At 60.7% G+C, this 25,252-nt stretch overlaps 2 protein-coding genes across 5 annotated transcripts in view; both read left to right on the top strand.

Moving 5' to 3' along the window:
* Window positions 1-4,201: 4,201 nt before the first annotated feature.
* Window positions 4,202-19,370, top strand: MKNK2 (MAPK interacting serine/threonine kinase 2). Of its 3 annotated transcripts, none has more exons than XM_045381193.3 (14): window positions 4,202-4,346; window positions 4,495-4,641; window positions 8,777-8,864; window positions 9,000-9,101; window positions 9,185-9,282; window positions 13,207-13,286; window positions 13,583-13,656; window positions 13,905-14,009; window positions 14,113-14,168; window positions 14,252-14,347; window positions 14,723-14,917; window positions 15,656-15,820; window positions 16,676-16,719; window positions 16,998-19,370. In XM_045381193.3, exons 2-14 carry the CDS (start codon window positions 4,591-4,593, stop codon window positions 17,239-17,241), a joined length of 1,398 nt encoding a protein of 465 aa, XP_045237128.1. In that variant the 5' UTR covers window positions 4,202-4,346; window positions 4,495-4,590; the 3' UTR covers window positions 17,242-19,370. The 3 variants fall into 3 exon arrangements, with proteins under 3 accessions (XP_045237128.1, XP_065391468.1, XP_045237129.1); XM_065535396.2 differs by having other exon boundaries at window positions 19,012-19,247; XM_045381194.3 differs by lacking the exon at window positions 16,676-16,719.
* A 3,167-nt stretch (window positions 19,371-22,537) lies between these two features.
* BTBD2 (BTB domain containing 2) overlaps window positions 22,538-25,252 on the top strand; it is a 55,761-nt gene continuing 53,046 nt past the window's right edge. For both annotated transcript variants that reach the window (XM_074025279.1, XM_065535127.2), the window contains exon 1: window positions 22,538-22,703. In XM_074025279.1, coding sequence (XP_073881380.1) covers window positions 22,669-22,703 — 35 coding nt within the window. In that variant the 5' untranslated portion in view covers window positions 22,538-22,668. The remainder of the gene's footprint in view (window positions 22,704-25,252) is intronic.

The following is a 25,252-nucleotide window of genomic DNA, read 5'->3' as shown; positions in this document are numbered from 1 at the left end:
GGTCAGGCTGGTATCAAACTCCTGACCTTGTGATTCGCCCGCCTCGGCCTCCCAAAGTGCTGGGATTACAGACGTGTGCCACCGCGCCCAGCCTGCATGAGGCTCTTGATGGCTCCCACCTACTGGGGCTGTGGGAGGGGGACAGGGCCCAAGGCAGGGCCTGGCTGTGGTGCTGGGAACGGGCCTGCCCCTCTGGCTTGGCTCCCAGATCAGCTTTTCCTGTCTGGTGCCTGAGCCTGGCTGGACAGAGAGCCCAGACACGGGCTGAGCCTTGGTTCAGGTCTGCTTCTTGTAGTCAGGTTGAATGTTGAACCCATGTGGGTCCACACTGAAGGATGGACATAGCTCCACACCTGCACCAAGGACAGCGTATACACAGCCGCACACCAGGAAATGGTCTCACTTCCTCTGTGGACTGAGCTGAGTACCCCTGGAAAAACCCGTCTATGTCCTAACCCTGGTACCCGCGAACGAGAAACTATTTGAAAATAGGGTCTGGAACCAAGATGAGATCACACTGAGTGGGCCCTAAGTCAATGACTGGTGTCCTTAGAAGAAGAGGAGGCCGGGCGCGGTGGCTCACACCTGTAATCCCAGCACTTTGGGAGGCTGAGGCGGGCAGATCACTTGAGGTCAGGAGTTCTTCGAGACCAGCCTGCCCAACATAGTGAAACCCCCATCTCTACTAAAAATACACACAAAAAAGTTAGCTGGGCGTGGTGGCACGTACCTGTAATCCCAGCTACTTGGGAGGCTGAGGCAGGAGAATTCCTTGAACCTGGGAGGCAGAGGTTGCGGTGAGCCGAGATCGTGCTGTTGCACTCCAGCCTGGGCAACAAAAGGGAACTCCATCTCAAAAAAAAAATGAGAATAGGCTGGGCGCGGTGGCTCAAGCCTGTAATCCCAGCACTTTGGGAGGCTGAGACGGGTGGATCACGAGGTCAGGAGATCAAGACCATCCTGGCTAACATGGTGAAACCCCATCTCTACTAAAAAATACAAAAAAGGTCGGGCGCGGTGGCTCAAGCCTGTAATCCCAGCACTCTGGGAGGCTGAGATGGGCGGATCACGAGGTCAGGAGATCGAGACCATCCTGGCTAACACGGTGAAACCCCGTCTCTACTTAAAAAAAAAAATATACAGCCGGGCGCGGTGGCTCAAGCCTGTAATCCCAGCACTTTGGGAGGCCGAGACGGGCGGATCACGAGGTCAGGAGATCGAGACCATCCTGGCTAACACGGTGAAACCCCGTCTCTACTAAAAAATACAAAAAACTAGCCGGGCGAGGTGGCGGGCGCCTGTAGTCCCAGCTACTTGGGAGGCTGAGGCAGGAGAATGGTCTAAACCCGGGAGGCGGAGCTTGCAGTGAGCTGAGATCCGGCCACTGCACCCCAGCCTGGGCGACAGAGCAAGACTCTGTCTCAAAAAAAAAAAAAAAAAATACAAAAAACTAGCCGGGTGAGGTGGCGGGCGCCTGTAGTCCCAGCTACTTGGGAGGCTGAGGCAGGAGAATGGCATAAACCCGGGAGGCGGAGTTTGCAGTGAGCTGAGATCCGGCCACTGCACTCCAGCCCGGGCGACAGAGCGAGACTCCGTCTCAAATAAATAAATAAATAAATAAATAAAAATAAAAAGAGCAGACAGCAGGCTTAGTGGTTCGTATCTGTAATTCCAGCACTTTGGAAGGCCAAGGTGGGAAGGTCCCTTGAGGTCAGGAATTCTAGTGCAGCTTGGGCAACACAGTGAGACCCCATCTCTACAAAATGTTTAAAAATCAGTAGGCAAGGTGCCGTTGTCCCAGCTACTCAGGAGGCTGGGACAGGAGGATCGCTTGAGCCCAGGAAGTTGAGGCTGCCATGAGCTATGAATGTATCCCTGCACTCCAGCCTGGGCGAAAGAGTGAGACCCTGTCTCAAAAAATAGTAAAATAGGCCAGGCACAGTGGCTCACTCCTGTCATCCCAGCACTTTGGGAGGCCGAGGCGGGTGGATCATGAGGTCAGGAGTTCAAGACAAGCCTGGCCAACATGGTGAAACCCCATCTCTACTAAAAATACAAAAAATGATCTGGGTGTGGTGGCACATGCCTGTAATCCCAGCTAGTTAGGAGGGTGAGACAGAAGAATCACTTGAACCCAAGAGGCAAAGGTTGCAGTGAGCTGAGATTGTGCCACTGGACTCCAGCCTTGGTGACAGAATGAGACTCTGTCTCAAAAAAAAAAAAAATAAATAAAAAGGTAAAATAAGAAGAAAAGACACAGACACAGAGGAGGAGGCAGAGACTGGAGCGATGTGGCCACCAACCGAGGACCACCAGAGCCCCCAGAAGCTGGGAGAGGCAGGAGGCATCCTCCTAGAGTCCTCGGAGGAAGCAAACAAAGCTCTGCCCACACTTCTAGACCTCTGGGTTCCAGGACTGTGAGAGCATACATTTCTGTTTTTTTTTTTTTTGAGACGGAGTCTCGCTCTGTCGCCCAGGCTGGAGCGCAGTGGCCGGATCTCAGCTCACTGCAAGCTCCGCCTCCCGGGTTTACGCCATTCTCCTGCCTCAGCCTCCAGAGTAGCTGGGACTACAGGCGCCTGCCACCGCGCCCGGCTAGTTTTTTGTACTTTTTAGTAGAGACGGGGTTTCACCGTGTTAGCCAGGATGGTCTCGATCTCCTGACCTCGTGATCCGCCCGTCTCGGCCTCCCAAAGTGCTGGGATTACAGGCTTGAGCCACCCCGCCTGGCCCATTTCTGTTGTTTTAAGCCTCCTGGTTTGTGGTTCTGTGTTACAGTGGCCTCAACAGGCTCACACAACCACACAACCCCTACGTGAGCGCAGGCGCGTGCACACACACACACACACACACACACTCTCATCCTTTCCTCAAAGCACTATTTAGTCGGCACCCTCCGTGAGCCAGGTCCGGGCAAGCAGGTCTAGCAGCTCCACCCCAGCTGGCACCTGGAGCTAACGTGTGTCTGTGTGTGTGTGTGTATGAACCCACACACACACAAGCACGCACAATAAGGGGGGCCGGGGAACCTGGTTTTCTGTCCCCCCATTGCCAAGAGTCAGGGCAATGCCAGGCGCTGGGCTGCATTCTGGCTGGGAATCCCCCACAGCCTCCTCACAATGCCCCAGGGGTGGCTAAAGCCAGGCCCCCCAGCCATTGTGGCCTGAGAGCCGTGGCCTTCGCAGGCAGGGGTTCCCAGCTTCAGGTCAGTGGGGCTCCAGCCTCTCTGAGCTCAGGGCCTGGTTGGGGGCTGTGCGAAGTTTCTGGAAACCCCTGCAGAAGAGGAGACCACAGTCCACCCACGGTAGGTGAACCCCCACTCCTTGTGTGCCCAAGGCCTCAGGCCTGGGGAGGACTTTGAACCAGGATGCTGTGGGTTGGGGGACTGGCAGCTCAGGACGGGCTGATTCTATCTAAGCCCGGTTTGGGGCCCCAGCCAAAACGGGACTGTGTTTTACTTCCTGTCCTGGCCACCATCCACCCCTTGGGCTTTTTCCCAGTGAGTCTCAGGTCCCAGTTCTCCCTGAAACGCCATTCGAGGACAGAGGAAGGGTCCTTCACAGATCTCGGTCCCCACCCTCTACTCTGGTTCCTGCCAACCACAAAGCAAACTCAGGGAGCTCACTGCTCCCCAGGCAGAGTGGCCCAGGGGAAACAGAAAGGTGGTGGTGGTGGTGGTGGTGGCTGGTCCCCCAGCACTAGAAGGGAGTGGCTGGGACTCCAAGCGTGCTGGTGGTGCACGAGGTGGACAGCTGGAGCCAGCATCGGAGAACTGCAAGAGGGAGCCATGGCAGGTTCTAGAGCGAGGGCATGACCCAAGGGAGTGGGGGTATCTTAGGCCCGGGTCGACAGGCCGAGGGAGTTGCCCTGTGTGGGGCCAGGCGACAGGACTCAGCCCAGTGCCCCGCAGGTCCCCCGTGTCCCGCCAGCCTCAGGTGGCAAAGACAGGCCAGCTCCGGGCCGTGCAGCATGGGCGCTACGGGGTTCCGCAAGACCCCAGTTCGCCGCACTGCGCAGGCGTAAGCTAGCCGTTTCGGACACGGCCTGCCGCCGGAGAGCGCAGCCGCACTGGGCTCCCAGAGAGTCCACTTCTGGCTCCGCCCACGTCGTGCGCAGGGGGCGAGGCCGGGCGGAGCCTGCGTCGGAGGCGGGGCCAGAGCGGATCCAGGCCTATAAAGGTGGCGGCGGCGGCGACGCGCCCGGCTCCTCTCAGCGGCGGCGGCCCAGGAAGAGGGGTCCGCGCTGGCGGCGGTGGCGCTGTTCCCCGCGCGGTCCGCGGAGCGGGGTCCGGGCTGCGCGACGTGGGGCGGCGGCGGCACTGCGGCCCCGGCCCGAGCCCGACCCCGGTGAGTGCGAACCACAAGGCGGCCCCGGGGACCCCGACCCGGTAGCGGGAAACGGGCCCCGCGGAGCCCCCGCCGCCCCCGCCCGGTCCGCGCTCCCGGCAGGCCGAGCTCGGCTCACCGCCCTCCCTTTGTCTGCTCCCGCCCGCAGGGTCCCCTCCTCGGCCGCCCCCCGTCCGGCCGCCCGCCCTCGGGCCGCCCCCCGGGCCCTCGGTCCCCTCCCCCGCTGGCGGGGCCCGGACAGAAGATGGTGCAGAAGAAACCAGCCGAACTTCAGGGTTTCCACCGTTCGTTCAAGGTGAGGCCCGGGGTCGGTTTGGGGGCGCTCCGGGCTGGACCACCGGAATGGCCGGCGTGGGGGGCGCGCGGCTCGCCCCTAAGATCGGCTCCCGGGGCTCGTGCTTGGCCCCCGCCCTACACCCGGGGCTGCCCGGTCCGGCCATGCGCTGAAGCGGGGTCGGTATGCGAGGATGGGGGGTCAGCAGGCCGCAGTCCTCTCCCCAGCCTTGGCCACCGGGTCCTTCCTCCAGGATCCCCAAGTGAGGCTGGGAGCAGGAGCCCCCTCCCCGTCAGGGGGCCAGGCCATGTGTCCCCTGCAAGCCCCTGCCGGCTGTGTTCTGGGGGGTCAGCAGGCTGCAGTCCTGTCCCGGTCGCTGCATGTTGCTTATGGGGGGTGTACCCTGCAAGCCCAGCTGGTTGTGCCCTGGTGGGGAGAGGTCAGCGGGCCACAGTCCCATTCCCACCTCCGTGTGGCTTCTGGGGACTTCCTTTCAGAATCCCCAGGCCGGGCTGGTCAGGTGCACCCACCCCCGGGGGGCCTGTGCTGTGGGGGAGGGGAGGGGATGTCCCCTCAGCCCTGCACTTTGCAGACACCCCAGGCCCAAGCGCTGTTTCCTGTCGGAGCGGGAAGTTTCTGCGCCGCCCGGGCGGTGACTGCTGTTGAGTGCTGGTTTCAGATGAGCAAATCTGGGGGGGAAGGGGAGGGCAGGTGCTGGGCAGGGGCCCCGCAGGACCTGGCCCAGGGGACGCAGTGATGTCAGCCAGCCCGCCCCACCCCGCAGGCCGGGGTTATGTAATCGCTTCACTGGGCTTCCTTGGGCAGGGACCTGTTGCCCGGTAGGGAAGGCAGGACTGGAGAAGGGGGGAGAGAGAGAGTGTGTGTGTGTGTATGTGTGTCTGTGTCTTGTGTGTACACACGCGCTGCTCCAGGGTGGGAGGAGCAAGGGGAAACTCTGAGAAGAATTCCCAGGTCTGTCCAGCCAGCACCCCAGGGCACCACTCACCCCTGCCATCCATGCCCAGTTTTCCCCTAGGGCAGCAGGCCTGGCACCATCAGAGTGTCGGGCTGGGCGGGAAAGAGGAGGACCTGACAGCGCAGTGGTCTTTTCCCTCCTGGGGTCAGGCGTGAGCTGATACAGGGTCAGTGCATGGGGCCAGCCAGGCAGCCAAAGCACACTTGAACTTTCTAGATGGTTCCAGCCGCCTCCTGCCAAGGCCTGCTGACTCGAGTCCCGCAGCCAGACCTAGAACAGTGGGGCCAGGACCGCCCACACTGCCCGGGACTGTGGGCCGGCCTCTGCATGACCAGGGCAGCCCGGTTGGGAGCTGGGAAGGTGGGCATCTCGGTGGAGGAGGGCCTGGCAGGCAGTCCTGGCTGTGAGGTGTTTCTCCAGGTGGCCGGGACCGGTTGCTCTAGGAATCTGCCCCCACAGCCCCCACCACTCACGGCTGCTCCCTGGACTGGGGCCACGTCTCCTGAAATACCCTCCCTGCCTCCAATAGGCAGCAGCCCAGCAGGAAGGCACGTCTACAGGCGCCTTGGGTTTCTTTCCGTTTGCAGACAGGAAAGTGAGGCTCCGAGACGGCAGGCGTGTGTGCCCGGGGTTCCCATGTACATGGGCGAGGAGGCCGTGGAGTCTCATGGTGGAGTCTCATGGTGCCCCTCCGCCGTGGTGGCTCCGGCTGTCCATCTGTAGCTTTGCTGAGTTGCAGGCTGTGGCTGGCACGGAGGAACGGTGGCCAGAGAAGGCCAGGGGCTCACGCTTGGCTCTGTGGCCCCTCAGGTCCTTTCACTCTTCTGAGCTCCCACAAGTTGGGGGCAGCTGCCTCCTGTCTCACCCGTGACAGACCTCGGGGCGAGGTCACTAGGCCAAGGTCAGACAGCAGGTGAGCGCCAGTCTGGCCTTAGACCCTGGTCACCGGCCTTGTGGTGGCTGCCCCGGGGCCACCAGGGGCCTCCAGACAGGAGCCTTATGGGAGTGCTGACTCCCCATGGGGGCTAGTTGGAGCCCCCCTTCCCTCCTCCCCCAGCAGCCTCCTGGCAGCTATCTGCCCAAGCCAGGGTGGGTGGGGAGGCAGGAGGGCAGCTTGGCCCTCGGCCCCTCCCAAACTCTGCCTTCTGGCCTCCACCCATCTGCTGGCCTCGGGTCTCCCATGGGCTCCACTGGAGTCTTCTGCTGAGCCCCACTCAGGCTGTCTGGGGCCCGGACAGGGGCAGTGACCTGGCCCAGAGCACCCAGCATCCTCACTGGGACTGGGACCCCCACCACCTGTGCAGGCCCCTCCCGCATGGTTCACCTGGACAGGTGAGGCTGAGTGAGAGCTCAGTAGTACAAGGAACCTGACTGGGCCTCAGTTCCCCAGCTTCAAAGGCCTGGCCCCTTGTAAAGGGCCGGAAGTCCCCATGCTGGGCCACGCTCTGTGGAAACGTGCATATGTTCCAACCATCTTCCACGGGGGCAAAGTCTACGTAACCTGCACTGTTCCTGCCCCCGGTCAGGGTCTTGCTCCCACGTTCCTGGGGCTGGGTCGTTTCTTGACCCAGCCCCAGCCTGCCCAGAGCAGCAGGCCTGGATTTGAATCCTGGCCGCCAGGGCCCAAGGCGGGTTCCTTAGCTGGGTACCAGGGCCCACCAGGGGCTCCCTCCAGGAGTGTCTGGCACTGAGATGGGAGTGCAGGATGTGGTCTGGGCAGGGCCTGGCACACTCGCGCCTGAGGTTGCCTCTCCCGTGAGCCCCCAAGACCGGTACAGCACCGTGTGTACTGACTCAGTAACTGGTAGCTGCCAGGTTGGGGGGCTGGAAGCAGATGAGCCTCTGGTGGGTGAGGGTGGGCTTAGACGCACAGAGCTGCGGAGGGAAGGTGTGCCGGGCAGCCACGGGACACGGGCGGAGGAGGGCAGGTGCCCAGGCTTGGGTGGGGCAGAAGGCACGGGTGATGGAGGCAGAGCCCCCACCTTCAGCAGGCACCAGAGCACCAGGCACTGAATTCTCACCCCGCCAGCCCCAGGCACTGAGCAAAAGGGAGGGGAGCAGCTTAGGGGAAGGAGAAGTGGTGGTGTGCCATTTTACATGGGGGAAACTGAGGCCCAGGGAGGAGGACTGAGCTTCCCTGAGATGGTCCAGGAGGCCGTGGGAAAGCAGGCACAGCCACCAGGCTGGCAGCCCGCCCAGTGACTCACCTCCCTCCCTCTGCCCCGCCGCCTTTGATCCGCACAACCCGCCCCAGAGGTCAGCCATCCCCATTCTGTGGACAAGCAGACGGAGGTGCAAGACATGGCTTGGGCCCCACCGTGACTCAACCCTGGCATCAGAGGCAGGGTTCCCAAGAGCCATCTGCTCGTGTCTGTCCTCTCCCCGCAATGCACCCCTTTCCCAGAGGCCCCCAGGGCTCTGTGGGTGGGAGGAGGTCTTCCCCACGGCCCCATGTCCCTGTGGCCCATGTCCCCGCGGCCCCGTGGAGGTTGGGGCCCGTCTTTATCTGGGGTGGGGCTGTGCTGGGCACTGCAGGGTGCTGAGCAGTGTCCCTGGCCTCCACCCACTGTATGCCAGGAGCTCCCCCAACCAGCCACAACCACAGATGTCCCCAGACATGGCCCAGTGTCTCCTGGGGGACAGAATCACCACCCGGGTTGGCAGATTCCATGGACCCCCCCAGGAGACTCTTCATCTCCTGCTCTTTCCTTGCTGAGGTGCTAGGAGGCCCAACACCTTCCCCATGTGGCCACGCCTGTGATCCCAGCACTCCGGGAGACGGAGGCAGGAGGATTGCTTGAGTCCAGGGGTTTAGATCCCAGCACTCCGGGAGACGGAGGCAGGAGGATCGCTTGAGTCCAGGGGTTTAAGACCAGCCTGGGCAACATAGCAAGACTTTATCTCTACAAAACATCAATTACAACAAAAGAAATCCACACACACACTGAGTGTGGGGCAGCGAGGAGGTGAATGCCAGGAGCTGGGGGTCCCCCGGTTGATGCTGCCCGCCCCATCGGGAGCTGATCCTGGTGTCGTGTGAGCGGGGACCGAGTTGATTTTTTCGTCATGCTCAGCACAGGGCTTGTCAGCCTGGGCGCTGTGGCACTGGGGCAGGAGAGGTCTCCCTGCTGCGTGGGGAGGGATGGGGTCTGAGTGCCTCTCCTCTCCTCTCCCCTGCAGGGGCAGAACCCCTTCGAGCTGGCCTTCTCTCTAGACCAGCCCCACCACGGAGACTCTGACTTTGGCCTGCAGTGCTCAGCCCGCCCTGGTGAGGGGCCTGAGGGGGAGGAGGGCACGGGGCAGCCGCTGTCGCCGCCATGGCAGTGGCCAGCCCCTGCAGGGGGGTGGGGACCAGCCGGCCAGGGCCATGTCCTGAGCCCCCTGGGCGTGCCTCCTGGAACAGACATGCCCGCCAGCCAGCCCATCGACATCCCGGACGCCAAGAAGAGGGGCAAGAAGAAGAAGCGCGGCCGGGCCACCGACAGCTTCTCGGGCAGGTTTGAAGGTGAGCAGGGATGGCGGGCATTGGGGGAGCCGGGAGCGGGGGACAGCCGGGGTCCCTCTCACGCCCGCCTCGCTGCCCGGCAGACGTCTACCAGCTGCAGGAGGATGTGCTGGGGGAGGGCGCTCATGCCCGAGTGCAGACCTGCATCAACCTGATCACCAGCCAGGAGTACGCCGTCAAGGTGGGCCCGCGGCCGCGCCCTGGGGAACCCAGCGCCATGGGATGAGTGCGGGGAGTGGGGGGAGGTGGAAACTGTGTGGCATTCCGGCTCCCCGTCCTAGAGCCAGGAAGACCAGTGTCTAAAAACGGCCACCGGGCCCTGAGTCCAGTCGGGAATGACAGCGGCGGGAGTGGCCCTGTCTGGTACCAGAGTGGCCACCCAGAGTGGCGGCTTCAGTCAGAGGCACTGTGCCCACTGGGTCCCCTGGGCAGTCCCTGCCTCTGAGCCATCCCTGAGGGTACGTGACAGTTTGGTTTCAAGGATCAAAATACAACGTCATATCCCAGGGCCCAGAGGGGCTCTGCGTTTGGAGAACCTCAGTGCAGGCCCGTGAGAGCCCCGTGTCACCCTAGCCCCAGGCGGCTGCCAAACCCAGGGTGTGACCGAAGGGCTGGGAGCAGGAGCTCTGTTGAGGCCCTGGTTGTCACCCTATGACCTTGTGGGCTGGTTGGATCCTGTATTCCAAGAAATCTTCCAGACTTCCCTCGTGACCTGGCATGCGGCTCCGGGGCTGGGTGGGGTCCCGGGAGGGCTGGCTGCCTGGGAAAGAGGGCCAGGTGTGCCCTGGCGAGCAGGGCTGGCCAGGAGCCTGTGGGTCCTGGTGGACGGCCAGGCCAGAGCTTTCCTCTGAAGAGGAGGAGGTGGAGGAAGAAGAGGGGTGGCCAGCCTGGGGAGGTTACTGGCCGGGTGCTGGGACCACAGTGGCAGCAGGCGGGGACAGGCGCAGTACAGTCCCTGCCTCCTGGGAGCCCCCAGGCAGGCCAAGGCGATGGTGCAGGAGCACGAGGCCCCTCCGGAACACTTCTGCACAGCAGGCGTCCCTCTGAGCACAGTCCTCTCCTGGCGGCCCCACAGGCATCCTTGCTTCCTGTTGTTTGACAGATAGGGACACTGAGGATCGGGGGTTAGGTAGCCTGACTCATGCTGTGTGGCCTCTGGGGGTTCCTAATTGGTGTCTCAGAGCCACCTCCCTGGTCTTCTTGCCACCTTGACCTGGTGTGGTCAGTGCTGGGATCTGGAGAGCCTGGGGGACTTCCTGCTGGAGGTGTTGGCCACTGATGTCCAGGAGTTGGTCCGGCCAGGTGGCAGGGGGAGGAGGAGGTGTCCTGGGCAAGTCAGGCGAATCGCTGGGACCTGTGAGTCTGAGGAGCATTTCATTCTACGGGGACTGGGGTGTGGGCCCTCTGCCCTCAGCGGGAGTCATGCTGCGGGAAGCTGCCTGGGGGTCCCCCGGTGCCATGAGGCTGCTGGCTGGATGCCGAGCCCCTAAGCTGGGACCTCAGAATAGGCCCCTTCCATGCCAGGAGGGGCTGCGCCCCCTCCCTGAGGCAGCATTCTAGCCGGCCACCTCAGGGACAGGACGAGGTTCAGTTTTATCCAGAACCATCTGCAGTGCCTGCTGGGCTCAGCTTTTGGCAGTGGCCTGGGCGGTGGTATTTCAGGACACCCTGGCATCCAGTTGTTCTCTTGCCCCTCGCTGGGGCAGCTTTGTTTCTCAGTGTAGACACGGGACTGCAGAGACAGGAGCCAGGGACTCGAGTGGAATGCCACATCCCCACTGCGAGCAGGCCATCGCAGTGGGCAGGGAACCCTGGGCAGAGTGCTCAGGCAGCCAGCCACCCGCCCAGTGAGAGGGGCTAGCGTATCCAGCCTGGGAAGAGGGTCCCAGCAGGTGCCAGGTCGGGAGCTGCAGACACCTCCTGACCCCACCTCTGTGAGTGAAGGTGGTGGGGAGCAGCTGGAGCTGCTGGGGACAGTGGGGTGGCTTCCTGAGGCTCTGGGGCTCAGGGAGGCTGGATCCACCAGTGGCTGGGGCAGCCAACCAGGGCGGGCCCCAAACAGATACTGGCTGAGGCGATGGGTAAGTGTCTGCCCAGGCTGGCTCGGAGCCGGGGAGCAGGACTTGGTGCTGTGACCACATGTGAGGTGGGGCCTGGTGGGCTGGCAGCCAGGTGTCCTGAGGCCTCCCTAGTTCTATGGGTCACCAGGGATCCGCCTTGTGGAGACAGAGGACTACAGCTGACTGTCTCTGGGTCAGGAAGGGTGGCCACCCAGGGCAGGGGACCCTGACATCCTGCGGGGGTATTTTGCAGAAGGCCCAAGTATGTCTCTGAGGGCTGTCAGGGTCACAGGTGGAGAGCAGCCCCCACTGGCTTTTTTTTTTTTTTTTTTTTTGAGACAGAGTCTTGCTCTGTCACCCAGGCTGGAGTACAATGGCACGATCTCAGCTCACTGCAACCTCCACCTCCCGGGTTCAAGTGATTCTCCTGCCTCAGCCTCACAAGTAGTTGGGATTACAGGTGCCCGCCACCGTACCCAGCTAATTTTTGTATTTTTAGTAGAGACGGGGTTTCATCATATTGGCCAGGATGGTCTCAATCTCCTGACCTCATGATCCACCTGCCTCAGCCTCTGAAACTGCTGGGATTACAGGCGTGAGCCACCGCACCTGACCTTTTTTTTTTTTCTTTCTTTCTTTCTTATCCTTGACTTGCAGTAAATTCCAGGCCCTCCTAGGCGAGCCCAGCTTTCTATCTCTTTTTTTTATTTTTTATTATTTATTTACTTATTTATTATTATTATTTTTTAATTTATTTATTATTATTATACTTTAAGTTGTAGGGTACATGTGCATAACGTGCAGGTTTGTTACATATGTATACTTGTGCCATGTTGCTGTGCTGCACCCATCAACTCGTCATTTACATCAGGTATAACTCCCAATGCAATCCCTCCCCCCTCCCCCCTCCCCATGATAGGCCCCGGTGTGTGATGTTTCTATCTCTTTTTTTTAATTTAGAGACAGGGTCTCCCTCTGTCACCCAGGCTGGAGTGCAGTGGCAACATCATAGCTCACCACTAACTTAAAAAACATTTTGGGGCCGGGCGCGGTGGCTCACACCTGTACTCCCGGCACTTTTGGAGGCCGAGGTGGGTGAATCACCTGTAAGTCAGGAGTTCAAGACCAGCCTGGCCAAAATGGTGAAACCCCATCTCTACTAAAAATACGAAACAATTAGCTAAGTGTGGTCGCAGGCTCCTGTAATCCCAGCTACTCAGGAGGCTGAGGCAGGAGAATCGCTTGAACCCGGGAAGTGGAGGTTACGGTGAGCCGAGATTGTGCCATTGCACTCCAGCCTGGGCAACAAAAGCGAAACTCCATCTTTTTTTTTTTTTTTTTTTTTTGAGATGGAGTCTTGCTCTGTTGCCCAGGCTGGAGTGCAGTGGCCAGATCTCAGCTCACTGCAAGCTCCGCCTCCCAGGTTTACACCATTCTCCTGCCTCAGCCTCCCAAGTAGCCGGGACTACAGGCGCCCGTCACCACGCCCGGCTAGTTTTTTGTATTTTTTTTTGAGACGGAGTCTTGCTCTGTCACCCAGGCTGGAGTGCAGTGGCCGGATCTCAGCTCACTGCAAGCTCCGCCTCCCGGGTTTACGCCATTCTCCGGCCTCAGCCTCCCGAGTAGCTGGAGTTTTTTGTATTTTTTAGTAGAGACGGGGTTTCACCATGTTAGCCAGGATGGTCTCCATCTCCTGACCTCATGATCCGCCCGTCTCGGCCTCCCAAAGTGCTGGGATTACAGGCTTGAGCCACCGCGCCCGGCCGAAACTCCATCTTAAAAAAAACCAACAACAACAACAACAACAAACATTTTGGAGGGATGGGGTCTGGCTGTGTTGCCCAGGCTGGTCTTAAAACTCCTGGGCTCAAGCGATCCTCCTGCCTCAACCTCCCAAAGTGCTGGGATGACAGGCGTGAGCCCTGCTTTCTAGAGTTGCAGGGTGTAAGTGTGGTGAATTCCAGCCGTGGCAGTGGAGTTTCTGGCCCCTTCTCAGCTGTGAGCGTCCCGCCAACCCAGGTGCTGTGTCCTCTTGCCTGTTCCAGATCATTGAGAAACAGCCAGGCCACATTCGGAGCAGGGTTTTCCGGGAGGTGGAGATGCTGTACCAGTGCCAGGGACACAGGTAGGTGAGCCACCCTTGCCACAGCACTGGCCTGAGCTGTCTTTCAGTGGATGAAGGGCCTGAGCGCCACATCACCCCCAGCAAGCATCTGTAGGGCACCCACTTTCCCAGGCCCTGCGTTCCCCTCCCTGAAGAAGACTGGCTGGCAGCCCCAGGCGGGCAGCGTGAGGCCGGCCTATTGCCCAAGTCCCAGCCTCCAGTGGACCAAGAGGGTGGGCCCCTCCTAGGCTGAGCAGCAGGTACCCAGGGGCCTCAGGAAGCCTCAGCTCCTCTCCTGCCTCCCACCCCCCCCCCAGGAACGTTCTAGAGCTGATTGAGTTCTTTGAGGAGGAGGACCGCTTCTACCTGGTGTTTGAGAAGATGCGGGGAGGTACCTGGGGGCTCCAGGCTGTGGGGAGGGAGGGAGCTGGGAGGTATTATGGGATGGGGGCCTAGTGCCACCTGCAGGAGGGGGCTTGTGGGGTTTGTGTCCTGCCCAAATGGTGGCTCAGGGGTAAGGCCTTTGGGCCAGAGGAAGCCGGTGTTGGGGCGTCCCCTCCAAAGTGGAGGTGGGTGCGGGCCTTGCGGGGACTCTGAGGTGACCTGTGTGTTCCCCCTGTCCTGCTCTGCCCTGCCCAGGCTCCATCCTGAGCCACATCCACAAGCGCCGGCACTTCAACGAGCTGGAGGCCAGCGTGGTGGTGCAGGACGTGGCCAGTGCCTTGGACTTTCTGCACAACAAAGGTGGGTGGTGAGCCCGCCTTGAGTCCCCTAAGGCCGCCTGCCAAGGACTCCTGGAAGCCCCCCAGCCCCTCACCCCCTCGTGGTTCTGTGGCTTCTCCCCCAGGCATCGCCCACAGGGACCTAAAGCCGGAAAACATCCTGTGTGAGCACCCCAATCAGGTACGCCAGCCCGGGCAGAGTGGCCCCGCGGGAGGGGTGGCCGCGTGGGACCCCAGGCTCACGGCCCTCTTGGCCCCTCCCAGGTCTCCCCCGTGAAGATCTGTGATTTCGACCTGGGCAGCGGCATCAAACTCAACGGGGACTGCTCCCCTATCTCCACCCCGGAGCTGCTCACCCCGGTGAGGGCCCGCGGGCAGTACTGGAGGCTCGGCTGCCTGCTCTACGGTTGCATAACCTCGCGGAGCCTGGGCCGCTCCGCAGTTCCAGGCCGCGGAGCTCGGGCTTCCGCTTAGCAACAGCCGCTGATTGGTTGGGCGGGATGACGCGGCGGGGCCTCGATTAGGCGCCCCCACCCATCGGTGTTTGGACGGGGGGGGCGGGGCGGGGGCGGGGCGAGCTCTGCACCTGCTGATTGGGCGGGGCGCGTTCCCGGCAGCCGCTGATTGGTCGGGTGGGGCGGGGTCCGAGCCGGCTGGCGCAGGTGACCCGCAGTTACCCGGGCTCCCACGTGATGCCGGGAAGCCCCGGCTGACGCGCCTCTCCCCCGCCCGCAGTGCGGCTCGGCGGAGTACATGGCCCCGGAGGTGGTGGAGGCCTTCAGCGAGGAGGCCAGCATCTACGACAAGCGCTGCGACCTGTGGAGCCTGGGCGTCATCTTGTACATCCTGCTCAGTGGTTACCCGCCCTTCGTGGGCCGCTGTGGCAGCGACTGCGGCTGGGACCGCGGCGAGGCCTGCCCTGCCTGCCAGGTGCGGCGGCCCGCGCACCCTCCTCTCCTGGGCACCCTCCTGTCCTGGACACCTTCTTCCCCTGGGCCTGCCCTGCGCACCCCCTAACCCCAGGGGACCTGCCCTGGGCACCCCCTAAGTCCAGGGGACCTGCCCTGCGCACCCCCTAACCCCAGGGGACCTGCCCTGCGCACTCCCTAAGTCCAGGGGACCTTCCCCCGACCACCCCCTAACCCCCGGGGACCTGCCTTGTATGCCCTCTAACCCGCTGGGACCTGCTCTGTGGCTCCCCAGACCCCCGGGAACCTACTCTGTACTCCCCCTTAACCCCCAGGGACCTGCCCTGTGTGCCCTACTCCCTGATACCATCCACAGGGCAGTGCCGCCCTGTCCTCCAGTTTCCTGAAGGCTTTTCAGGTTTGCCTGCCCAAGGGAAAACGCAGACAGGGTTCAGAGAGCTGAGAGGTGGAGTGATGTTCCTGGTTTGGGGGGATCAGGCTCAGACTGCCTGCCCGCTGCTTAAGGCTCAGCATCTGTGGCCTGTGGCCCTTGGAACTAGGTCCTTCAGAGCTGCCTTTTTGTAAATCCAGCTCCACTTGGGTAGAGCCGACTCTCCTGGTCCGGCTCCCAGTCCCCTCCGCCCCAGGTGTGCATGGTCAAGGGTCTCCTGGTGGTTGGGGTCCTGATGGAGCCACATGTCAGTGCACAGTATCCAGCTCCTTGGGCAGATCTAAGCTCCTCTGTGTCCTGTGTCCCCAGAACATGCTGTTTGAGAGCATCCAGGAGGGCAAGTATGAGTTCCCCGACAAGGACTGGGCCCACATCTCCTGCGCTGCCAAAGACCTCATCTCCAAGCTGCTCGTCCGTGACGCCAAGCAGAGACTGAGCGCTGCCCAAGTCCTGCAGCACCCCTGGGTTCAGGGGGTGAGTGCCAGCCCCAGGGGCGCCAGGGAGGGTATGGGAGGCTGCAGGGTGGCCTCAGAGCAAGCACGGGAAGCCCCGAGGGTGTAGCCTGGCACTCTGAGATGCATTGAGGCCTGAGCACAGGCTCTGCCCTGGGATGAGGGTTGCAGCGGAAATCCCCGCCACCCACCTATGCGCGGTGCCCGCTGGCCAGGCAGGCAGCTCCCAGAAGAAGCTACTCAGAGAACCTTCCTGGAGGGTGGTGGGGACCTACACTCCGCAGCAAGCTGCAGTCAAGCAGACGGCGAGTCCAGCTCACAGAGACCCCAGCCTGTCGTCAGTTTCAGGCCCAGGCTCTGCCCCCACCCTTCCCTGTGTGGCCTCCGATCCAGGCGGAGTCGGGTGTTTCTCCTGCCAGAGGTCATCTGAGCCGAGCTGCCACCCCAGGGAGTGGGGATTTACTAAAAATAGAAGCTGGGGTCACTCTGTGTCCCCAGGCGAGGGGCTGGGGGCCTCCAAACTCCTTCCAGAAGCATCCAGAGACTCGTGGGTTAAGAGGGGGGCGGAGGTGGGTTTGGGCTGGGAACAGCCGGGAGAGGTAGAGCTTGGGGCTGTACTCTCCACTCTCACTGGGTCCTGCAACACCAGGCCTCAGCCTGGCCCAGCCTCGGGTTCCCTGGGCAGGTGGACATGGAGCCTCGCCATAGAGACCTTGGGACAGGGACTTGGCTCCCGGGGCACCCAGGTGCCCTTCTGGTCTCTCGTGGGGTCCTGGTGATGGGATGGGCACGGCATCCCTTGGCCAGACACCCCACCCGGCACCCCAGGCGGCCCCAGCTGCTCTCCAGCCCTGCCCCCTGCCCGCTTTCGTTGCAGTGCGCCCCGGAGAACACCTTGCCCACTCCAATGGTCCTGCAGAGGTGAGGCCTGCAGGGGTGCTCGGGACCCCCAAGTCCAGGGGGCGGGGTTTCCAGGCTAAGACACTTGGGAAAGACCTGGAGAGCTGCTTTGGGGTCAGGGATGCAGGCAAGCCTGGTAACTCAGTGGAGATCCCGGTGGGGCCCTGGCACTCAGAGGAGCCCCAGGGTTGGGGTGGGAGGAGGGCATGAAGCCCCTTCCCCCAGGGCCTTGCACAGACCCCAGCGGTCCCGTAAGGGATGCCTCCTTGGTGACCACCTACCCCCACCCCATTTCCCAGGAACAGCTGTGCCAAAGACCTCACATCCTTCGCGGCCGAGGCCATTGCCATGAACCGGCAGCTGGCCCAGCACGACGAGGACCTGGCTGAGGAGGAGGCCGCGGGGCAGGGCCAGCCCGTCCTGGTCCGAGCTACCTCACGCTGCCTGCAGCTGTCTCCACCCTCCCAGTCCAAGCTGGCGCAGCGGCGGCAAAGGGCCAGCCTGTCCTCGGCCCCCGTGGTCCTGGTGGGAGACCGTGCCTGACCGTCCCGTCTCTCCCCTTTGTACATAGGTCGCCCATCCCCCAATCAAATCTAAAGGTTTTAAGCTATCGCCAGCCGCTGTCCTGCGGGCTGCCCCGCCTCTGGCTGGATTCCCAGGCACTAAGCTCAGCTAGGGGGGCGTTTTATAGAAGGTTTTTGCTTTTGGGTTTTTCTTTCCCGTTTCTACCCCTCCCCCTTATTTTTTCCTTCGGACGGTTAAAAGCAATGCAGGCAACCGGGGAGGTGAGCAGAGGGTATGTGGCTGGGCTTGTCCCCTTCCCGGCCCCCAGCCCTGCTCACCTGTACTGTGAAGCCCCCAGGTCACCTGTACTGCCCGCCATCTGCCCACGTGGCTTGCAGTGACTCAGGAGAGCAGACCACAGCGTTCGCCATCTTCCAGAGCTGGGGAGGGGCCCAGGGCCCTGCCCCTGTGTTCCCTCCCAGCCCGCAGTATTTCAGGGACAGGCTCTTCCCCTCTATCCCTCACCCTGAGAGCACCCCTGGTGGCTTGGTTGGGGAGGGAGGACCTGCCTGTCTCCAGAGGGGCCAGGCAGGCAGGTGGAGGGCAGCCCAGCCACCCGCCCCATGGGATCCCCCAGCCCTTCACCCGCGCCTGCCTTGTCCCCATGATAGTTGACAATCGGGGCTTCCTGCAAGGCCTGTCTGTCTGCCCAGGACTCCTGGTGGCCAGATTCGGCCTCCAACCTTGACCTTAAACTGCAGCTGACCCCAGGGGCTCGCCGCTGCCCCTCTCCACCGCTCCAGGGCCTGAGACGGCAGGAGCCCCGCCCGGCCTGAGGCTATTTCCACCGAAGCAGGCAGAGGAACTGGACAGGCACTGTCAGCCAATGTGGGGGGTCCTGAAGACACCCCCTTGGGGCAACCGAGTGCCCCTTCTCAGGGCTCAGTCTGACCGTGGCCACGTCCTGCCTCGCGCCGCCCCTCGGGCCTGGCCTGGAAGCTCTGTCAGCTCCGTCCTTGTCCTTAGAGCTGGGCCCGGACCCCAGGGTCTGGCCGAATCCCCACCCCCAGGGCAGCGTTTTTGGTCTGCCACCTTCAGGAAAATGGCCGCGGCCTTGGCCCCCCTTCGGGCACCCAGGAATGGAGGGGCCTGCTCAGTCCCCCCACCCTCCACGCTCCAACCCCTGGGGGCTGCGGAGCCTGCCGCCCCTCCCTGCGGGTGGGGACGTTCTATGCAATACAGGGTTCCACTTTGGAAGTGTGCGGGGCTGTGCTGCGGGGGCAGCTAGGGTCACCACCCGCCCTTCCCAGCCCAGTCCCCAAACTCCACACCTGGGGCAGCCCCCTCTGGCTTCTAAATCCGCAGTCGGGATTCCTTGTGTTTAGTTTTTTAGTTGTTTTTTTTTTTTAAGGAAAAAAAAACATCGGTTGACTTTGCTTCCCTGTTGTTGAAGAATACTTGAATGTCGGGGGGTCTGGGGGTGGGGGCCTCGGAGACCGTCCGCCTGGCCCTGCTGCCCCTCCCGAATCTCGTACGATGGTCACAGTCCGGTGGCCGTGGGGGTGCTCTGCCCTCCCTGGTCCCCACTGCCCATATCTGTGGACTGCCCCTTCCAAAGACCCCTGGGGGGTGGGGCAGGCCGCCCACCCCCCTCCCCCATCATGTCTCACCCGTCAGTGATTCTATGTTTTGTAACGGGGGATTCTCTGCCTTTTTGTATAAAAGAACAAGCAAACAGACCCCCGCCCGCTGCAGGCGCCCACAGCCATCCCGTCTGAGCTGCTAGCAGCTTTTTTTTTTTTCCTGAAGGTGGGACAGTCACTTCCTCCTCCCTCCCCACCCCTGTCGCATCCATGTGCGACCTGGAGGACTGGTCAGAACCATTACTGTGAATGAGTGAAGATCCTGGAGAACCCTGGGCCCCAGGCCAGCTCCCAGCGCTGGGGGACAGTGAACGGCAATGTGTTAATGTTACGATGTTTTTAAAAGACAAAAAAAAAAAAAAAAACCTCAAAGTTTTTTTTAAGTGGGGGAAAAACATCCAAGCACTTTAATTCCATTGTACCAGGTGAACTGACGGAGCTCAGAAGTTTTCCTTTACACCAACTGTCAATGCCGGAATTTTGTATTCTGTTTTGTAAAGATTTAATAAAAGTCAAAAAACCTGCTGTGTGTGCCTGAGTTCAAGTTTTCTGTCACTGCATAAGGAGCCGCCCCCAACCTATTGTTGCAAAACCACGTTGTTGGCAGTGGTGCTGAGTCAGGAGTTTTGAGGTAGTGGCTCCTGTGGGGTCTGTCTCTGCCCCAGGATGCCTGGATGCACCGCTGGGAAGACAGCGGCCAAAAGCTGAGCTCGGCTGGGCGCGGTGGCTCATGCCTGTAATTACCCAGCACTTTGGGAGGCAGAGGTGGGCAGATCACGAGGTCAGCAGTTCTAGACCAGCCTAATCAACAGGGTGAAACCCCGTCCCTACTAAAAATACAAAAATTAGCCGGACATGATGGTGCACACCTGTAATCCCAGCTACTCAGGAGACTGAGGTAGGAGAATCACTTGAACCCGGAAGGCGGAGGTTGCAGTGAGTCAAGATCGCGCCACTGCACTCCAGCTTGGGCGACAGAGCGAGAGTCCATCTCTAAAAAAAAAAAAAAACGGGTGTGGTGGCTCACACCTGTAATCCTGGCACTTTGGGAGGCTGAGGCGGGCGGATCACAAGGTCAGGAGATGGAGACCATCCTGGGTAACAAGGTGAAACCCCGTCTCTACTGAAAATACAAAACAATTAGCCTGGCATGGCGGTGGTCGCCTGTAGTCTCAGCTGCTGGGGAGGTTGAGGCAGCAGAATGGCGTGAACCCAGGAGGTGGAGCTTGTAGTGAGCCGAGATCGCGCCACTGCACTCCAGCCTGGGTGACATAGCAAGACTCTGTCTCAAAAAAAAAAAACGGACAGGCTATCAGCCGGGTGCAGTGGCTCATGCCTGTAATCCCAGCACTTTGGGAGGCCAAGACAGGCAGATCACTTGAGGTCTGGCCAACATGATGAAACCCTGCCTCTACTGAAAATACAAAAATTAGCCCGATGTGGTGCAACATGCCTGTAATCCCAGCTACTCAGGAGACTGAGGCACAAGAACACAAGAATTGCTTGAACCTGGGAGGCGGAGGCTGCAGTGAGCCGAGATGGTACCACTGCACTCCAGTCTGGGCGATGAGCAAGACTCTGTCTCAAAAAACAAAACAAAACAAAACAAAACAAAAAACCCAGGCGTGGTGGTGCATACCCGTGGTCCCAGCTGCATGGGAGGCCGAAGCAGTTGGACAACTTGAGCCCAGGAGGTCGAGGCTGCAGTGAGCCGTGATCATGCCACTGACTCTAGGCTGAGTGATAGAGTGAGACCCTGTCCTTTTTTTTTTCCGAGACGGAATCTCACTCACAGCCCAGGCTGGATGGAGTGCAGTGGTGCTATGTCTCGGTTCACTGCAACCTCCGCCTCCTGAGTTCAAGGGATTCTCCTGCCTTAGCCTCCTGAGTAGTTGGGATTACAGGTGTGTGTCACCACGGCCCAGCTAATTTTTTGTAATTTTTTTTTTTCCTCTTTGAGACGGAGTTTCAATCTTGTTGCCCAGGCTGGAGTGCAATGGTGTGATCTCAGCTCACCGCAACCTCCACCTCCCAGGTTCAAGCGATTCTCTCACCTCAGCCTCCCGAGTAGCTGGGATCACAGACATGTGCCACCATGCCCAGCTAATTTTGTATTTTTAGTAGAGTCGGTTTTCTCCACGTTGGTCAGGTTGGTCTCGAACTCCCGGCCTCAGGTGATCTGCCCATCTTAGCCTCCCAAAGTGCTGAGATTACAGGCGTGAGCCACCATGCCCAGCCAATTTTTTGTATTTTTTTTTTTTTTTTGAGACGGAGTCTGGCTCTGTCGCCCAGGCTGGAGTGCAGTGGCTGGATCTCAGCTCACTGCAAGCTCTGCCTCCCGGGTTTGCGCCATTCTCCTGCCTCAGCCTCCCGAGTAGCTGGGACTACAGGCGCCTGCCACCTCGCCCGGCTAGTTTTTTGTATTTTTTTAGTAGAGACGGGGTTTCACCGTGTTAGCCAGGATGCTCTCGATCTCCTGACCTCGTGATCCACCCGTCTCGGCCTCCCAAAGTGCTGGGATTACAGGCTTGAGCCACCGCGCCCGGCCAATTTTTTGTATTTTTAGTAGAGACAGGGTTTCACTATGTTGGCCAGGCTGGTCTCAAACTCCTGGCCCAGTGATCCAGCTGCCTCGGCCTCCCAACGTGCTGGGATTACAGGCGTGAGCCCCACACCCAGCCAGGGCTCAGCTGCGAGCTGTGAACGGGGACCAGCGCCTGCAGGGAGCCTCCCCGTGTGGCTTGGGCTCCCTCACAACATGGCAGCTGTGTTCCCAGTCCGGTCTCCAGTAAGCAGGGTTCCAAGCGAACAAAGCAGAAGCTGCCAGGCTGACCTGCTGGGAAGTCAGGCGGCGCCACCCCGGCCACCTTCTCTGGTTTCACAGGAGGCGCGAGGCCCGCCCAGGTTCAAAGGGAGGGGGAGGGCAGAGTCTCCTCCTGGGAGAGGGTGACAGACGTTGTTGCCGCTACCTTGAGACTGTGAGACCTAACAAGTCCTAGTAATTCTAACCTTCCGCGCATGGCCGACCCCTGCCTGCTCTAGGGTTCACTCGCCAAGCTATTATTAAGTTTTTGTTGCAGTCAGGACTCTGTGCTGGGGCTGGTGGCAGAGAAGATGAGCTGGACGGCTAAGGGCTGACCTCACATCCCGGGATTGGGTGTAGACCAGGAAGGGCTTCCTGGAGGCGGGAGCGGAAGGAGGACAGCGAAGCCTGATGGTTAAGGAGGCCAGCCTGGGCTGAAATCCCAGCTGTGTCCAGGCTACTGTGTGCCTCAGTTTCTGGATCCAAGCGGGATCCAAGGGCAGCCAGGTGAGCTACAGGCTGGTAGCGCAGGGCAGCGACGAAACCCAGCAACAAAGAAACCGATGACGTCGCCGGAGGGGGCGGGACTTGGGGTCTGGGAATGGGGGTTTATAATTTGGAGGCGGAGCCGTGGACTTGGAGGGCGGAGCTTGGAATCTGAAGGGGCGGGGCCTCGTCTGGGTCGAGGTTTGGGGCCTGGAGGGCCGGGGCATGGGGGAGGTTCCCAGAAGGGGCGGGGCTTGCGTATCGGGTGAGGTCTGAGGCCTGGAAGGCAGAGACTTACGGCCTGGGGGGCGGAGCTTTTGCCCAGAGGGGCGGGGCTTATGAACTGGAGGTCGGGGTGGAGCTTGTGTCTGGGGCCAAGTCTGGGCCTGGAAACGCGGGGCTTGAGGTCTGGAGGGGCGGGCTTTGGAAGCGGAGCGGGTTGGAGGCCAGAGAGATGGCGCTCAGGACGGGAGGGTTCCCTGCCCTGCCCCAGGAGCCTGCGTGGGAGAAGGCGTGAGGAGGGGAAGGAAGGTTATGGTACCCGCACACCGAGAGGCTGGAGCGCGAGAGTAAGCACCGTGTGGGGGACACACTCGACCACGGCGGGGGAGGGGGCTGCACCCCAAAGGCAACAGGGAACCCAGGCAGCATTTTATTTTTTCGGATAACCGTTTTACTGTGATAAAACTCAGCACCTGGCCGGGCGCGGTGGCTCACTCTCCTAATCCCAGCACTTTGGGAGGCCGAGGTGGGAGGATCACCTGAGGTCAGGAGTTTGAGACCAGCCTGGCCAACACTGAAACCCCATCTCCACTAAAAATACAAAATTAGCCTGGCGTGGTGGCAGGTGCCTGTAATCCCAGCTGCTAGGGAGGCTGAGGCAGGAGAATCGCTTGAGCTCAGGAAGCTGAGGTTGCAGTGAGCCGAGATTGCACCATTGCACTCCAGCCTGGGCAACATAGGCAGACGCCTCAAAAAACAAGACAAAAAAAAAAAAAAAAAACTCAGCACCGTAATTCACCCACTTCGTCTAAAATTCAATGGTTTTTTTTAGCACATGTAAAGTTGTGCAACCTTTGCCTCTAATCCAATTCTGCAACATTCTCATCCCCCGGGAAAGCAAGCCTGTCCCATCAGCAGTCACCGCCTCTCCCCACCTCCCCAGCCCCCGGGGGCCACTAGTACACTCTCTGTCTCTGGGGATTTGCCTGTTCTGGACTTTTCATGTGAATGGCCCAGGGATGGATTCCAGCTGGGCCTAGAGGAGGAGGGCTCCTGGGAGACCCAGTTGGAGCAGAGACCACAGCCATGGTCAGGAGGGGCCCAGCCCTGCAGGGCTGACTGCTGGGGGAGGTGAAGGGTGGGCCGGGCACTGGGGGGGTCTGTCACCCCCTGCAGGGCACTTCGTGGCCACCCCATGGTCCTGACTGAACCCCACGACCCATGCAGTCCAGTCCTTCTAGCCCTGTTCTGCAGCTGCAGTGGGAGGGAGGGGCCAGGGTCCTCTGCTAGCTTCCCCCACAGCCTCAAGGCACAGACTGGAAATCGAGGTTCCGAGCTGTCCCCTGGAGCAGGGGTTATGGAGCTGGCAAGATAAGGACTGCCAACCCGGGCCTCAGTTTCCCCATCTGGAGAACAGAGGGCTGGGCCAGATGAGCACAGGGTGGGGTCTGGCCTCTACCCTTGACAGTAGCAGCCCCCAGAAACCCACAGGGCCCAAGCCCCCAGGTTTTCTCTGGGTGCTGCAGCCAACCTGGCTGAGCCTCATCCAAGCTGCGGACAGCACTCCCTCCTCAGCCCCATCCCTGGGGTCTCTCTTCTCTCCTGGCTCTGGTCTTCCCTGTCTTCTCCTCCTTTCCCCCCATCACACCCTTTGAATCTCAACTCCCAAGTCTCCTCTCAAAATCACCCCCACTTTTGTCCTCCCTGCAACTGCTACCCCAGGCCAAGGCCCCAGACTCCTTGCTGACCTTCCAGCTCCCATTCCTGCCTCTGCCTCCTTTCTCCTAGTGAATTAAAACCAATCATGGCGCTCCCCTGCTCTAATACCTCCCATGGCTCCCCATTGCCCACAGCACAAAAACAAAGTGCTCTTGGTTGCCCTGGCACCTAGTTTAGGTTCAAATAATAATAATAATAATAATAATTTTATTTAGTCTGGGTGCAGTGACCCACACCTGTAATCTCAATACTTTGGAAGGCTGAGGTGGGAGGATAGCTTGAGCCCAGGAGTTCAAGGCTCAGGGCTCCCAGCCTCCAAGCCTCCCCCTCAAACCCTGCCCTCCTCTCAATTTCTCCGGCCCCAGTTGCTTCTGGATGCAGGGTCTATGCACCTGCTCCCCCTTCCAGCGGGGCCTCCCCAACATCCTTTGCACTTGGTTTCTCCCCTGCACCCTTCAGCCGCGGATCTGGGAGCACTTCTGCAGGTGCTCCCTAGGAGTTCAGGCGACGTCACAGCCCGCATGACCATCTGTGAACGTTTCTCGCCCTGGGTTACTCATCCGCCACACTGGAAGGTGGGCTGAGCTCAGCTGTCTCCTCCTTTGTCCTAGTTTGTGACCTCACACATAACAGATTGAATGAATGAATGAATGAATGAATGAATGAAAGCGCACAGACGGCCCCACCCGGCCATCCTCAGGGCTCCCTGGCCTGCTGTCCTTCTCCCTTGCCCAGCCTGGCTTGTGTGTAGAAGTGTGGGAGGTCCAATAGGCCAAGTCACTTCCCTCCCGGGTGGCACCGAGCCCCGCCCGGCCCTGCCAGGCCCCCCCGCTGACCGCTGCCTGCCCCCGGCCGCCTGCCAGGAACAGCTTGTCTTCTGAGCTGCTGCTCTCAATCCTGTTTTTGTGGTTTCCTCTCTGCCAATCCCGCCCTCTTCCAGTCTCTTCTTGTAGAGTGGCAGGAAAATTCTGGAGCTGGAGGAACTGGGAGGCTTTCACAGGCTGTGACCGAGGCCACCCCCAGCCTCCAGAGCCCAGTCTGCCCCTCTGTGAAGGGAACCACCAGCTCTGGCTCACAGGTGCCCAGGCCAGGGTTTGCGCATGTGTCCCACCGGGTCAGGGGCGGGAGCAGACTGAATCCTTCATGGCAGAATCACCTCTACATTGCAGCAGTGATT

Source organism: Macaca fascicularis, chromosome 19, assembly GCF_037993035.2.
Source record: "Macaca fascicularis isolate 582-1 chromosome 19, T2T-MFA8v1.1".
Classification (NCBI taxonomy): domain Eukaryota; kingdom Metazoa; phylum Chordata; class Mammalia; order Primates; family Cercopithecidae; genus Macaca; species Macaca fascicularis.
Note: the sequence above shows the minus strand (reverse complement) of the source record. Positions and strands in the feature narration are given on the sequence as shown.